The following is a 16,930-nucleotide window of genomic DNA, read 5'->3' on the forward strand; positions in this document are numbered from 1 at the left end:
TTTTCCTATTCTTCTTGAACAGTCTAAGGTTAAAGCCATCATCTGAACCCTGAAGTTACCATATCTGATCCCGGGAACCTGGACCCGTATTTCCAGCTGCCTCCTGGGCAACTCCACCTGGCCCCCTACCCCTACCTTGAATTGGCAAATGGAGCTCAGGATCTTCACCCACAATCTACCCCCTGCAGCCCTGAATTTAGCTTGTGCACCACCAGTGACAGAGCTCTATTTTAGAAGCTTGGGGCTACTCTCCTCTCACGAAGCCCCACTGCCTTGTCATCTGCGACATTTATTCACTTACCCCCTCTCTATATGTCACCCTAGTTTGGTCCTCCTCATCCCCCTCTAGTTCCCACCTAAGCTTCCTGACTCATGCCCTTTTTTCCAGTCTTTCCTCCCTTCAGTCCTAACCCTGCCAGGCAGCCAGAACCAACATGCTCACAGAACAGCTGCGGGCCCCCTTCAATGCTCTCTGCCACCTGCAGGCCAGGCCCTACACCTTCCTGGTGGTGACACCAGATCCCTTACAACTTGGCCCCTGGCTATGTTTTCAGTCATGCCTCACACCTGCCTCTGTTGAATCTTTAGGTCACAATTCTCTAGTTACACTACTTTATATTTCTTGCAAACAGGACAGTTGGTTGACATGGTTCAATGGCCCAAGAATTTCCTTCCAGTTTCCCTTAGGAGACCACACACAGACGCCTGCTCTGTGAAGCCATCCCAAGGTCTTCCGGACAGAAGGCAGCCTCTCCCCAACTCGGTTGGCATAGTGTCTGCCTGTTCTGGCACTTCTACCCACCACACTTTTTTGGGCCTGGTTTTGTCCTTTACTTTGCATCCTCAGGGTACAGCACGTCATATGTGTTCAACAAACGCTTGCTAAAAGACTATATGCATCAGAGAAGGAGGAAAAAGTCACAGAGAGGAGAGCGGCAGAGAGAACAAAAACAGGATCAGAAATCAGAAGTGGCAAAAGCAGAGAGAACATCAGATTCTTGAGAAAACAGCCTGCGACCGAGACTGGGAGTGAGTAGCAAACGAGTGACAAACTATGGCGCCTCAGCGGACGCAGCCCCTCCCGAAGAAAAGGAGCCTCTGGGCTGTGTGCATGTCTAAGTGACGGTAAAGGGTCACGCAACAGGTATCCGAACGTCCACACTAAAAGCACGGGGTGGGGGCGTGCCAGGCTGACAGGCACAGCCAGTGAGTGCCCTGGGGTACGGTACAAGGATGCCGGTGTGATCCACAGGAAGGGCAGGGAGGACGGACGCTGGGCAGCCTGCTAGTATGTCAGCTGTGTTAAGGAAATACAGAAACAGGTTTTTATAGAATTTTAAACTTAAAGCAGCAAATTAAATCAAAAGATTGAGACAGCTATACCCTGTTTATTTAGAAAATTATCCTTCACATTGGCATCTTCCCTGATGATGCAGTTGACTGAGTTTTACCATAATAAGAGTTTTGTTATGATCTATCGGAAAAGCAGGGATTAGTAATCAGAAGAATGGGGTTCTGGCATCCTCTCTATCACACATGAGTCCTGTGATCCTGCTCAAGTCATAGATCTCAGTTTCACGGGAGAGAAAACGAGGGCTTGGAGCAGTTTTAAAAAGCTGCCCAGGGTCCACGAAGGATGGCCAAGGGAGAGGATTTGTATGAAAGCACAAGACAACTGCAAAGCAGGACACAAGGTCTTAACTCCTTACTAGTAATTTCAGAGGCTCTGAGGTACTAATTCTACTTTGGGGGTTCCCTAGGGTTTACTGATGTTGCTTCTGCAATTCTGTTTTCAAAAATAAACAGTAATGTTGCAAATAAGTATAATCAACAAACTAACCTAATAACTAATTTTCTGTAAACAAGTCATATAATACAAACCTACAAAAGGTTCTTAACTATAATACAAATATAGAACGTGGTATGTGAGGATTCCACTTCTAGAAATGCAAGAATTTTAGTTATAAACGCCCATTTAAATTCTGCAATGGAAAATTTAGAAGTATGCACTTAAAAAATCAAAATGATAAAGACATGTTTTTTGTGCACAGCTCTCCTAACTATGAGGCATATTCTACTGTTAGGTCTACTTTGCAGATGAAAAAACCAAGGGACAGAGAGGCTAAGGAGGTTGCCAAGGTCACACAGGAAGAAAGCAGTAGAGCCATGATTCAAAATCAAGCAGTCTATCCTCAAGGCACTGGATCTGGCACTGGATTATTTTTTCAATTAAATTCAAGTTAGTTAACATACATTGTATTATTAGTCTCAGGGCCAGAACTCAGTGATGCATCAGTTGCATATGACACCCAGGGCTCATTACATCACTTGTCCTCCTTACTGCCCATCACCCAGTTACCCATCCTCCCACCCACCTCCCCTCCAGCAACCCTGTTTGTTTCCTAGAGTTAAGAGTCTCTTATGGTTTGCCTCTCTCTCTTGTTTTTATCTTGTTTTATTTTTCCTTCCCTTCCCCTGTGTTCACCTGTTTGTTTCTTAAGTTCCACATATGAGTGAAATCATATGGTATTTGTCTATCTCTGATTTATTTCAATTAGCATAATACCCTCTTAGTTTCATCTACATCATGGCAAATGGCAAGATTTTGCCCTTTTTGGTGGCTGAGCAATATTCCATCTCTCTCTCTCTCACATTCTCACACACACACACATCTCTTTATCTATTCACCTGTCAATGGACATCTGGGCTCCTTCCATACTTTGGCTACTGTGGACACTGCTGCTATCAACACTGGGGTATACGTGGCACTAGATTATTTTGCCTATCATTGTCTCAGCTGCTTTTGTAAACAGGTCACTATGTACTTTCTAGAAAACTAGGATCACCACCCCCCATCCTCCTCTTTCTCTGTGTTTCACAGATAGCACCCTGGGTTTACTTCTATGAAGTTAACATTGTTAACTGGTTGGCTCCCGTACCAGCTCGTGAGCTGTTTGAAAGCAGGCACCACAAATCCTGATCTTCACAATGTCCAGCCCTCAGTGAGGCCTGAATCTGAAAGAAGTGCCTGCATACAATTAATACCACACTGATGGGCTAGGGAATGGGGTTTTTTTAAAGATACATTAAAGCAATATTTACAAAAGAACCAAGCTTCAGGGGACAAAGTATTTTGAAAACTTTATCTTACCTTCTCCCCACTCCTGTAAAACTGGCCCTGCTTAAAGGATTAGGATACTTCCACTTTATTCCAAGAGGCAACTTAAAAAGGTCTTGCACATAGTAGCTCATAAAATTCTCACAACAATTCTGAGAGCTAAAGAAAGCAGATAATGGCGTTCATGTTTTACAAATGAAGAAACTGAGGATCGTGGAGGTTAAGACACTTGTCCAAAGTCACTGAAAGGTCAAGATGCAAATTGGGAACAGAATCTGGATCTCTGACCTCCAAGTCCAGAGTTCTTTCTCCCCTACACCATAATTAGTATGCATCTACCCAACAATCACACAAGAGGAGATAACCTAGCCCTAATCTGACTTCGGCAGACCAGAAAGAACCCTTTGACTCAGACTAAAGGTGAAGGGGCTTATATTGCCCTGAAACCTGAGCTAGTAAGTTAGCCTTGCTGCTCTGTCGGCTGCTCCCACCTTCCCTAGCCATAGATACACTTTGTAGGATGCTACTTAATCTTCTGTTCCAAAGTATAGCTGTGGTTCACGGTTTTTGTTCTTGTTGTTTTAGACATTGTTCTCTAACATTCTACAGGTTTGTCTGAACTTACTTGTCCTGTGATATTTGGGTATAGCTGCCTGGCTAATTACCTAAGAAGGATATATTGTTCTTTTACCTGTGGATGCCACCCCTCAAGCATTCTGCTAAGTCCACTTCAACTTCTTCCATACTGTGGTGGCATTTTATTCCTTCTTTGTAAAAGTGGCTCTATGTTTGTTATGCCAAACATCTGTCCTTATATTTTAAAAGCAAACTATTTTCCAAATAAAATAATCCAAATGTTTATTTTCTAAACACTGACTTAACTTTTCAGATGTCAACCAATTTTAGCTCATTTATCTAGTTCTTACCAAGAAGAAATGTCAGCATGTTTTTTAAAAATACTTATAACACAAACAAGTGCTTCTACATTAGAAGAACTAAGTTTTGCTACTTGTGAATATTTCACATAAGGAAAATAATACCAATCATACATCCAAATCAGTTCCTCTAGAGTTTTTTTTTTTTTAAGATTTTATTTATTTATTTGACAGACAGAGATCACAAGCAGGAAGAGGGCCGGCAGACAGAAAGGAGAAAGCAGGCTCCCCTTGGAGCAGAGAGCCCGATGTGGGGCTTGATCCCAGGACCCTGAGATCACGACCAGAGCCGAAGGCAGAGGCTTTAACCCACTGAGCCACCCAGGCGTCCCTCCTCCAGAGTATTTTTAATCAATATTCATCTTTTACTGCAGAAATGCTCTGTGTTCAGTATCTTAAATTGAGAAAAGTACAGTATAAATTGCTTCCTTCTCAACCCTAAAAGGGGATTATGTTTAATTATCTTCTGGGATAGCTTGGTTTAGAAATAAGAAGCCAGGATATAAAAGCATTAATTAAAAGTAATGAGTAACCATAAATATGTTTAAATGTTAAGCAATATGTCTAAATATATTTCTTAAGATAGCACTGATCATTAAAAAATTGGAAAGTAATACTGGTTAACTGTTAGGAAAATATTATAAAACATGTAAATCTCCAGTCTTAAATAATGTAAAATGGTAATAAACTTTATTAACATTATGTAAAAATATGTAAGTTTGTTACACAAACACAGAGGTACATCTCTGTACAAGGCAAATTAGAAATCAATACAATAGTGATTCTATCCTCCTAAGTCAAATAATGGTAAAGGTACCACTCAAGGTTTTAACACCCTCAAAATGCTTCTAAATAGTCTCATGTAGGTAGGTATAATATTCACGGATTTAAACATTTATAGATGGAAAACAGGGACACAAGGAGTAGCGACTCTTTCCAAGGTTGCAGGGTTACAGGGTTAAGGATTAAAAATGGGATCAGAATGTCAATAATCTGACAGTCACTGCTATAGCCTTTCCAAAGACCTGTTTCACCCAAGCATTCTTCAAACTGGGCAGCAAAAGAGCAGCAAGGGATGAATTTTGGAGGGTAAACTAGGATGAAGTTCAACATTTTAAAAAGCCAGAATACTGCCTGGTCAAAGACCAAAATGAATAATTCACCGCTTGTTTAATTTACACCTGCAAGTGAGAGTTTTAAGAGTAGAGTAATAGTGTGTCAAAGAATAAGTGGTTTTACCTTACCTATCTCAGGGTTGTGGTTACTCCATGTAACTTCCCAGTCAGTTTTACAGTTGTTACTTCCCACTGTAAGTGAGAAATTAATTGACTAAAGTATAATTTCAGAATAGCAGCCTTTAATCATCCATAGGATAAGTTTGGGGCCACAGGGCTAACCAGGTAACATATTCTATGGAGGATAAGGACCACTTAAATGAAAAAGTATTCTAATAAAAATAAATTAATTGTACTAAGAACTTAAAATTTCAATTACACAAAAAATAGGGTGTAGACAATATGAACAGTTAAAACCTTTGTCCCGCTCAAAGTCTTTTGTGGGAACTATAAAAAGGAGCTCAGTTGGCTTTTGGGGGTTTAGGCTTTCCTCCTGCCTCTGCTCATTTCCTCACAGAGGTAAAGCAAGGCGTCTAAAATGGGTAAAGAAAGAAAAAAGCAGCAAAAGAGATGGATAACAGGTGTAAGCTCTAGAAGTGGAGAGTCACCATTTAAACAAAAGGAAAAGCACAGGCCCCACAGCACTGGTGAAATCAGACACAATACTGTTTACCCACAACCTCACTTTAAGCTCTTTTGTTTCACAAGCAACACCTATCCCTATGCATATTCCAACACCTACATATAGGTATTGTTTTATCCTCACTGGTAGGTACGATGCTTATTTTACACCAATTCTTCTACTGTTAAGTCTTCACGGGTACTAGAGTCAACTTAGGTACTCAGATACTGAACCATTTAGTAGTGGAGTCACAACAGAGCCAAAGGAATTAGGCAAGTGGTCTAAGCAAGCACAGAGTCTAAGAGCAATTTAACAACCAAACCAAGCCAAGAACAGATTGCCTAATTCTTAGTTCAAAGTTGACCTGCTAGATGTAGATTCCTAAATGGGAACACAGTTATAGAGGAACTCTCCCCCTTAGAACTTTTACAGATAAGTAAAGTGGGGAACGAGTACAAAACTATGGTAATACATACTTGTGATCTGAGCTTACGTTAAAAAAGACAATAGAAGTTGGTAGTATTTTTTTTTAAAGATTTTATTTACTTATTTGAGAGAGAGAAAGAAAGAGTGAGAGAGAGTGCATGAGAGGGGAAAAGGTCAGAGGGAGAAGCAGACTCCCCGTGGAGCTGGGAGCCCGATGCGGGACTTGATCCTGGGACTCCGGGATCATGACCTGAGCCAAAAGCAGTTGCTTAACCAACTGAGCCACTCAGGCACCCTATTTTTTTTTTTTTTTTTAAGATTTTATGGTAGTATATTTAAAAGTAGTAACAAAAAAAGATAGAAGAGATGGATCTGTAGTTCTGCACTCTACCCAAAGTCCAAGAACACTGACCACATAAGGCAACAGTGGAATATACAACGAACGCTCTGAGGAAGAAAAGAGGTATGATGAGTGGTGTATCCAGTTCGCACTATGTTAAGGTGTAAGTACTAGTACCACAGTTTCAACCCACCGCCAGGCTACATGTAAGTCAAAGTCAGAGTTTAGAGAAGCAAGTGATTTAAAGAGTTTGAAATGAGAAACAAAACGAAAGCTTACACTTGATGTAGATACATGTACATGGTATACGTAATGGCTCATACACAAATGAATATTTATATGTATCTTCTAAACATATAAAGGGGCAAAAATAAGTATAAAACAAAAATATTAACCTCAAATACTATGTTTTGAATTATTTTACTTAGATGGGGAAGGTGTGGAGAAGCACCTGGTTTGTATATTCATTCATGGAATCCTAGGTTGTCGGGACAGGCCAACAAACATCTATAAGACCCTAAATTCCTCAGGAGAAAGGATAACAGGACTTTTGAACTAACTGATGGTTAAGTCACCAAGATGCTAAGATTATGACTTTCAAAGGGAAAAACAAAGGTTGCCCTAAACTGGAGAGGAGGACTAAAGTATCAGAGGCAGCACGAGAATTAAAAAAAATGTACAGGTATGTATGGTGATGATGGTAGCCACACTTTGGTGAGCACAGCATAACCTAGAGATGTTGAATCACTCTGCTGTACACCTGAAACTAATGCAACACTGTGTGTCAACTACACACACAAAGAATTTTTTTAATGGACAATTAATACCTTAAGTATAAGCACAGAGCCTTGGAAGACATTTGATTCAGGGAGAAATGCTTCCCACATGACACTAGGTGGTGCCACTCAAAGGCCCTCCTGCCCAGGCCAGCCCCTAGGGAACAGTTTTCTAAACCCTGCTCTAGGGAGGAGGAAAAGGTTACAGAGCAGTATAAAGGGGAAATGCTAGAACAGCAAGGTGAAGCACAGCCGCTTAGCAGTTTGTGTGTTTAAGAATGGCTGAAAGAGTTCTAATCTCCAACCAATGTGGCATCAGAGTTAGAGGGTGGATACCAGCAGGGGCAAGAGCTATGTGACTAGCAGAGCAGACACACCTGGGGCCCACATGGTACAACACTGGCTGGTAACCCCAGCTGAAATATTCCTGGGATTCTTACCTAAGTCTTGATACCCAAGAGCTGCCACGGTCATCTCTCCTCACACAAGACTGATGGAATCAGGGAAACAATGAGAGCCACCCCAACAACTAAAGCTAGAAGTGTCTCCCGGATACAAACTTTCTGCAACTAGAATAAAAGTCCAACTTCCAACAGCTTATGTAAACCACGCTCACAAACTCATGTTGATGAAGAATGCATGCATGGTGTGAAGTCTGAGGAGGTCCATGGTACCAGATACTCAGACCCATCTCGGGAAGGGCCGCGCAAGGGGTGCTGGGGTTATTCCAAAATCCTAACATTTGTGCTCATCAAAAGGCTCCTGACTACTTCATTTTCTGTGTATGCAAACAACAACCAAAAAGGCTTTTATAATATCAGCTTTCCTGAAACTCAGAAATATTTTAAAGCCATTGTAATGAAACCGGGCCACCCTTGTTTCCATTTGCATCAGAGTGTCTTTAAGGTTGAAGTCTAAGACAGTAAACAGTCGGCTGAGAGATTTAATACTGTCTTACTTAGATCCTGCCAGTTAAGAAAGTAAATACTCTTGAAAGCAAGTATTTAACTGACAAGTAAACCAAAGAGAGTTGAGCATTTTTAAGTGGTTAACTGAAACAGACTGAACAAGACACAGTCCGTACTTAATTTTTCAAAGATACAGACCTCTTCAAAATCTAACCTGTGTCTATTTCTGAGAATTAGCAAGTCACAGGATCTCACATGATCAACCTTCTGGTGTTTAGGTACTCCTACATTTTCAATATTCAAGTACAATCAATGATACCGTAAGCCTTAGGAGTTAACATTCATTTGCAGGAACTGAAGGAAATAACAGCTAATGGAGCCCCTACTGCCCACCAGAAGCAATTTTGGGGGAAGAAATTTAATGGAGTTATAGCTCAGCTGCCGTTTAAAACAAAATTACATAAAAATGTAAATTACATAAAAATGTATACTCAATGAAACATGTATCTCAAAATCTTTTTAAGCCTAATATACAACTACAGGACGAATACAAATGCAACTTAAATTTTAAAAAGAGGATCCCACATGTAAAAAAAATAATATTCTACCAACAGGCTTAAAAATTGGTCGTTGAGAGTAGGATTCACAAAGGCATCTTTTCCTAGACAACCGTTATTAATTAATTAATTAATTAATTTTCTTTTTTAAGAGGCTTACGTTTCCGTTTAGGAAAAGTTCACAGGTAATGTTTTGAAGTGATGTTTCTACGTGTTTCTGTTCTGGGCAAAGTACTGAACTTCACGGTCATTAGCACATTGATAGCTGCGGCTGAGGAACACATATTTGGAGGGCAAGTTAACAGGTTTCTATGGCTCAAGTTCGCTTAAAACACACAATGAAAAAGTCACCTTGGCACAAAAGTAATTAAGAAATCAGCCTTGAGCTTCTCAGTCTGGGGCTCCCTGCGACGTAGGAGGTGCTCGCCAACGACACCGGGCGTGAGCAGAGCGCGGGGGTCTTTCTGAAGGACCTTTCAAGAGCGGTCAGCGGACCCGGGACGAACTTCCCGGACCGCCGCGCGGGCCCTCGGACACACCTGGCCCGGCGTGTGCCGCGGGGACCCGGGTGCCGCGCGCCGACCCCGCCCGACGAGCTGTCAGCGGCTGCCGAGCCACGGAGCTCCAGGAGCCGCCGCGGCTCGCGCCCCCACAGCCCGGGTTAGCCCCGGAGGCAGCTGCGGCCGCGGGGCAGGGGCACGGGATCGCACGACGCTCCCCACCGCCCTCGGCGCCCTCTGCGCGGCCTAGCGCCGCCCGCCCGCTCGCCTCACCTGCGCGGCTGCGGCGCCGCTCCCGCCGCCGGTCGCTCTCATAAAAGCCCAGCGTCTCCGTGTGCTGAGGCGCCGGCGGGGGCCCGTGGCCGCCGCCGCCGCCTCCCGGCTGCTCCGCCTCACCGCGGCCGTCCCGCTCCGGGCCGTCCGCGCCGCCGCCACCGCTGCCTTCTCCCGGGGCGGCCGTATCGCCGACGCCCGCCATGTTCCGAGCACAACAAACTGTCCCCGCCGCCTCCCTCCAGCCTCCGACCCGGCCTCCGCCTCCGGCCGGCCCCCTCCCAGCCTCGCCCCGCCCCTCGCCGGAGCCCGGGCCGCTGCCGCTACCGCCGCCGCCGCCATCCGCGGCTCGCCGGCCGGCGCGCACCATTGGCGTCAGCGGCGCGTGGGAGGCCGCCGCCGCCGCCACGGCCGCCGCCATCTTCTTCCTGCCCTCAGCGTGGCGCGCGGTAACTTCCCGCGCCGCGGCGGGCTCTGCTGTCCGGGACACCGCGCCAGGCTCCATGCAGCCAGGCCGCGCGTCCGGGAACAGCGGCCGCCTCCGGGGCTGGGGTCGGGGGCCGGGAGGTAGCGGGCTGGGCGCGGAGGCGGACAGAGGGTCGGCAGAGGAGCCCCGGGGCGGCGGTCGCTCTACCCGCTGCCCGCCGTCTGCGAGGTGTCCGGCCGCACGCCCGGGGCCTCTTTTGCAGGCTCGGTGCCCGAAGTGCGCCGGCGCCGCCTGCCTGGTCTTGGCACCGCCCGCGCGGCAGCGAGAGCCCGGCTCCAGATCCCCGACCCCCGCGAGCCCTGGTTCCATGCGTCCGCTATTTGGGCTCCATCTCTTCTGCATATTTATGATCGCCCGTCACATTCCCTGGCCTCTGAGTTTCCGTTGACAGTTTCCAAAACACTCGGGCAAGAAGGAGCTTTGGGGATGCCGCCCTACAGGTGGGGGCGCGGAGGGGAAGTGCCTCGTGCGCTTCAGGCACCCCCGGACGTAGTGGGCTGTTTTTCGGAATTAGGGTTGGGGTACGGCCCTTGGCCGCCCCGGTGTCCCTGCTCCATCACCTGGGCGGCCGCTTTACTGGGCGGTCCTTTGCGGCTCTCTGGGGAGTTAACTGCGCACGAAGCGCGGTGTCAAGACCACCCGCGACAGGAATGGTGCAAGTGAAGATGCTGAGTGAAGGGGCCAAGGGCCTTTGCCACCTGCTTCCCACGTGGTTGCTGCATGCTTTATTTAGGGTGACTGTGGCAGGCCGATTTGCCAACTTCAGAACCAACCTGTACCTGTTACCCTCTTGATTAGCAAAAGGGGAGTTGTAATTCTTCCTCTAACATTAAACCCTCCGAATTTCCCCTAGACCTAAACTTGACAGCCAGGTATAAACAGGTATGAATACAGCAAAATCGAGCCCTTGTTGATTCATCAGAGAACTTTGAGGGTTCTACTGTCACTAGTTGAGTACCTAAATTTGAAGAATCAGCAAATTTTTTTTTAATTTTTTATTTTTTATAAACATATATTTTTATTCCCAGGGGTACAGGTCTGTGAATCACCAGGTTTACACACTTCACAGCACTCACCAAAGCACATACCCTCCCCAATGTCCATAATCCCACCCCCTTCTCCCAAACCCCCTCCCCCCAGCAACCCTCAGTTTGTTTTGTGAGATTAAGAGTCACTTATGGTTTGTCTCCCTCCCAATCCCATCTTGTTTCATTTAGAAGAATCAGCAAATTTAACAGTAGGGCCGTTGTGGGCAGCATGCGGAAAGCAGCCACCTGTCAGTCTGACAGCAGGGTAAGAGCCCAGATAAGGGACCAAGATGGAATAAAAGGCCCCAGAGGTGGGATCTGACCCCTCACCCGCCCTGGAAAAGGAGGAATCAATCTTTGGAACATCTTTACTTCCCTTCATAAAAGCAGTTCACAGGAACACAATTCCAAACATTTCCTGTGACCGTGGTCCCTGTAATGCTGTTGTGTTATAGTAAAAACTGAGCCTTAATCTATCAAAAACAAATGCTCTGGACAAATCTTCAGAATCATTTTGAAAATCGAAAGGTACTGAAAATTTTATGGCCTTTAAGATTCCTTATAGCTCAAATTCTGTTATTCTCTGATTTTTTATAGTATAATACCATCTCCATTCCATTGCTTACTGATTTCAAGAAGAAAAGAGACTTTTATTGCTTGTTTATGGTCAGTTGTCATTTACTGCCTCCCTGTATTGATTGACTTATTGCCCCTGCATTTAACTCAATAGGAGCTGGAAAGGAAGGAATCTGAAATTCTGTTTCCTAAGGCAGCCAGTTGTAGGGATGGATTTTCTATATCAGGCCAAAGAAAAAACCGTCCAAAGGCTGCCTGTCTTTTTTAAGTAGTCAGCAAAGAGGAAGGGAGCCTCTGTGTACGGTCTAGGTGTGAAGGTGTCACACACTGAGGAGCAAAATGAAGATGGGAAGACTGAGGGACTTGAGGCTCTGATCAGTTGGATCTTTCTGCTGGAGCTGTATTGTTTGATCTAATACGTTGTGATTCAGCATAATTTCAAACCCATTATGAAGTCAACATTGTACAAAGCATTTTGAAAACAATATTAAAATTTTTTTCACTTAACACTATTCTTCCCTTGTATCGGTTTTGATGATTAGATAAGTCTCTCACTGTACTACAAAAATTTATTTTCTTTGGGTTAATTCAACATTCTGCAACTTAATTCAGTATTCAGGAAAGGGTGTTTTCATATGGGTATTCTAAATCTTCAAAGTACTAACTTAAAATAATCTCACATAAGAGACGGTTACACAGCACAGAAGAACCAGTTCTCCAGGGAAAGTAAATAGGAGTTGAGCTATCGTGTTTTTTTTACATCAGTTGTAAAAAGGCCTAGATTTATAATACCACCTTTAGAAAGCAATTGGAATATTTTTAAAACCTGACAACTCACCCTTAAAGAGACATCCAATTACATTCTGAATCAAGGTACAAGGGAAAAACAGAATTTGGATTTGGATAACAATGAGGTACAGTAATTTAAACCATTCAGCAAACAGCTGGTGTGCTGTTCACATGTCAGTGTCCCAGCTAATGCTCAAATAAATAACTTTACTCGTGGGAAATACTTTGAATGGAGGAAAGTGAGGAGCAAGAACAAGAAGTTAGGAAGAATCTTAACATGTAAAAGAGAAGGGAAAAATTCATTAAGCTAAGATAACTTTCTAAAGAAAGGAATTTATGTATTTGAAGTTACATTTTAGGGGCGCCTGGGTGGCTCAGTGGGTTAAAGCCTCTGCTTTCAGCTCAGGTCATGATCTCAGGGTGCTGGGATCGAGTCCCGCATTGGGCTCTCTGCTCAGCGGGGAGCCTGCTTCCTCCTCTCTCTCTCTGCCTGCCTCTCTGCCTACTTGTGATTTCTGTCTGTCAACTAAATGAATAAAATCTTAAAAAAAAATAAAGTTACATTTTAATATGTATACATAATTGATAATATAAAGTTAATTAAGAGCTTGTAAAATTGCTGCACATTTTTATTTAAGTGTGTATTCTTGTACTTTCTGGGTGTAATATCTATCATGTGGCTATTGTGTTTTAAAGATAGCCAAGCACAAAATACCATTTTTAAAAAGAATGGAAATTTGGTGAGGAGTATGCACAATTTTATTCTATTTTTTTTTAAAGATTTTATTTATTTATTTGACAGACAGAGATCACAAGTAGGCAGAGAGGCAGGCAGAGAGAGAGAGGGAAGCAGGCTTCCTGCGGAGCAGGGAGCCTGATGAGGGGCTCCATCCCAGGACCCTGAGATCATGACCCGAGCCGAAGGCAGCAGCCCAAACCACTGAGCCACCCAGGCGCCCCAATTTTATTCTATTTTTTAAAGATTTATTTACGAGATGGGAGGGGCAGAGGGAGAGGAAGGCAGAAACTCAGGCAGAGTTCCTGAGTGTGCATGTGGAAGGGGGTGTGGGGGGTGTCGGCTCAATCCCACAACCCATGAGATCATGACCTGAGCAGAGACCAAGAGTCAGAGGCTCAAGCAACTAAGCCACCCAGGTGCCCCAGTATACACAGGGTTTTTTTTTTTTTTTTTTTTTTTTTTAAGATTTTATTTATTTATTTGACAAACAGAGATCACAAGTAGGCAGAGAGGAAGGCAGAGGGAAAGGAGGAAGCAGGCTCCCTGCTGAGCAGAGAGTCCTGTGTGGGGCTAGATCCCAGGACCCTGAGATCATGACCTGAGCTGAAAGCAGAGGCTTTAACCCACTGAGCCACCCAGGTCCCCCAATATGCACAGTTTAAAAAAATAAATTGCATTACTCCATATTTTAGTACTTAAAGAGAATAATTTTGATTTTGTGACTAAACAAAGTAAATTGAACCCATTGTTCACGAGCCATGGGATTCCAGCTCCAGAAAACTATCTTATGAAGTCTATAAACTGGTTCTCAGTGCCTTTTATTGGTAAATGGGGCAATACCTACCTGTTCTATAGTAAGAGAAAATCAAACAAACAAACCAGCAATTTTCCCTTTTCTTTCTCCTTAGTGCTAACTTTGAATGTTTCCTTTCATTTAAACTTAGTAGGCTTTACTTTTCAACTATAAAGCATTTCATTTCAATAGCACATTCCATATATCCCCATGAATATGCTTGAAATTAGTTCTATATACTTTTTCTGAGTACCAAAAACATCACGTATTTTGACGACTTACAAGGATCCTGAATCAAGAGAAGGCCTATACTCTCTCTGACTCTCCAGTTAAAGAGTCTTTTGACCTAAGGTAACACAAATGACCTCTCTATACTTCATTTTCCCCACTACAGCGTACTGAACTAGAATACCTTGATGGCCTCTTCCAAGATGTTGGAATAACATCCTTGCAAACCCTTTTTCAGACTCTTGGACTCTTGGGTCAAAAATAGCTTGATATACCTATATTATGAAGATTTATAGGGAAGCATGAAACCCTTATTTACAGAATGACTTTATATTTTGGCCTAAAATCTGAATGCAGGGAATTAAAAATGCGATAATTTTACTGACAACACATCAAAGACATATAAGTCTTTCATGTACCTTCTTTATGATCCATGCATTAGTTCTGCATACATTTATGAGAACCCATAGTCTCTCACTGACCTTTCCAGTCCTCACTACAGGCCTCAGAGTAGAAACCCACAAGTTTCCCATATTGTACCCATGCATACCTCAGTCTAAGAACACTGCTTTAAGGTGGCACTTAACAGCAACCAAAATGGTATTTGAGATGATTACTGTCATAGTTAATTTTGATAGTATAGATTTAACTATTGGATAGATAACAGTTTAAATTAATTTTGTATTTCTCAGTCAAAAATGTATTTCAGTAGTACATGACTTTTTCTAAATCATAAATGTCTCGTGTCAAATTTGCAAAATGTCTTGCTGAATTTAATTCAACATTTTTTATTCAAAGAGAAAAGAAAGAGTTTTTTTTTTTTTTTTTTTTTTTTTTTTTTTTTAAATCAGAACAGCTTTACAACTGATATTCTAAAGAAATAAAATGGAGTGCTGGGCCCAGAGCAAGGCTTGCAACAAATTTATGTCAGTTTATTGAATCTCTGAGTTTGAGTACTAAGATTTCCTATCTTCAGCAGTCACTTTTGGACTACTATTCATTAAGTTTTATCCTGTCTGGGATTTATTCCATGCATTTCTAAAGGATACCAATGCGGTTTGTTTCTGGAAGATGTAGCACAAATTAAATAATATACCTTTGATTCTAATGTACCTGTTAGAAGATAACTAAAACAGTCATGAGCAAAACCTTATTTCTGAAAGCATTTATGTGGCAGGAGAATACAGGACTGAAACCATTTGAAATAGACCCTCTTCAAAAGTGTTATTTTGGTAAGAGGCATGTTTTATAAAAAATATTCTGTCCTGGAGACCTAAAAGTAGATTATATTTATGTAATAAAATTGTGTGAACACAAATCCATACTATATTGGCTAATGGGATTTATTTTATTTATTCATGATCAGATAAAAGGATTAGATTTTAAATTTCTGGAAAATCCCAAAATACTGCTGAAAGGACCATAGTGATGACTTAGCAAACTTTCCATTTCATATTTTTCTCTTTGAAGAGAAAGCACATTGTTCATTTTTCATTATACCCATAAAAAAGTAGACATGCTGTGTTTAGAATTTTTTAAATCATTAGTTAGTTAATTGACAAAATCTATTTGTAGAGTGAACTTGGACTTTCCAGAAATTTTTTTGATAACTGTTAAAATCCTTCTTTATAATTCTGGCTGGCAAAGCCTTTATTTTTAGAATTCACCCAGTAAAGGTGATTTTATTTATCACTGAGTTCATGTTGGATTTTCCCTTTCAGAATTTTTATTGTCCTGTTTTCATTGTTCCCTAGTGGTGAGTTATTAATTGCTTCTTTTGGCCACTTATCAAATAGTTTTTGGTAATCAGAAGATTTTACAAAATATTTAGGATACGTTTTTACTTTTTTATAGTGTTTCTGGTTGAATTCTCATGGATCAAGATAAGGGTAAGTTTTTCTCTTTACTTGGATGTCCATTAAGTTCCTTTGGGCTGTGATCATTCATTCCTGCTCTTGCAATGTGCTTTCGTTCTGCTTATTCATCAGTGTTTCCATCCTAATATTTTGTCTACTCCTTTCTCCTTTCTGTTTCTAAGATATTTAAAAGTAAATGGACTCTCTGAGTCTCATAAACATATATATATCTTTTTTAAGGTTGATTGATGTGGGGGGGGTAGGCAGGGAGGACAAGCAAGGAGAGAGGCAAAAGGGGAGGGAGAAGGAGACTCCCCCCCACCCCCCAGGCAAGTAGCCCAAGAAGGGACTCAATCTCAGAATCCTGGGATCATGACCTGAGCTGAAAGCAGATGCTTAACTGACTGAGCCATCCAGGCACCACTAAACATCTGTTTTTTTTAAATTTTATTGTTTCTTATGCAAACCTAAGTATTTCTCTCTGTTTCATCTTTGTTACCAAAATGTATTACAAATGCATAATAGATTTTCAGGTTCTCAAAATTATCCTCAAGGGTTTCTGGTTTCTAGGTTTTTGAAATGTGTTTATCTGAGTTCAGAGCCTTGGGTTTTCAGATTGCTCTTTCATATATATCTACTATAACCTTTTCAATATTCTAAGTTTATGTTTATATGCAAAATCCTTCTGTTGTTTCTGACATTTTCTAATTTAGTATCAATTTCAAATAATGAACAACTTGTACCTCTTACCTTCAATATGGTTGCTATAACTTAGGTGTACAGTTTTGTGAAGGCAAACAATAATATGGCTAATTTTTCAAAATAGCAATAAAAAGAAAACATATATTTTGGCTTTAGCAAACA

General features: G+C 42.3%; 1 protein-coding gene across 1 annotated transcript in view; it reads right to left on the reverse strand.

Annotated features, from left to right (window-relative positions):
* The window catches only part of TAPT1 (transmembrane anterior posterior transformation 1), a 59,129-nt gene extending 48,587 nt beyond the window's left edge, over positions 1–10,542 (reverse strand). The window contains exon 1 of the mRNA XM_045075880.1: positions 9,571–10,542. Within this exon, the coding sequence (XP_044931815.1) occupies positions 9,571–10,399 (829 nt within the window). The 5' untranslated portion in view covers positions 10,400–10,542. The remainder of the gene's footprint in view (positions 1–9,570) is intronic.
* Between the last annotated feature and the right edge of the window lie 6,388 nt (positions 10,543–16,930).

The sequence above is a fragment of the Mustela putorius genome, unplaced genomic scaffold, assembly GCF_011764305.1.
Source record: "Mustela putorius furo isolate JIRA1106 unplaced genomic scaffold, ASM1176430v1.1 tig00000083_pilon_pilon_pilon, whole genome shotgun sequence".
Taxonomy (NCBI): Eukaryota; Metazoa; Chordata; class Mammalia; order Carnivora; family Mustelidae; genus Mustela; species Mustela putorius.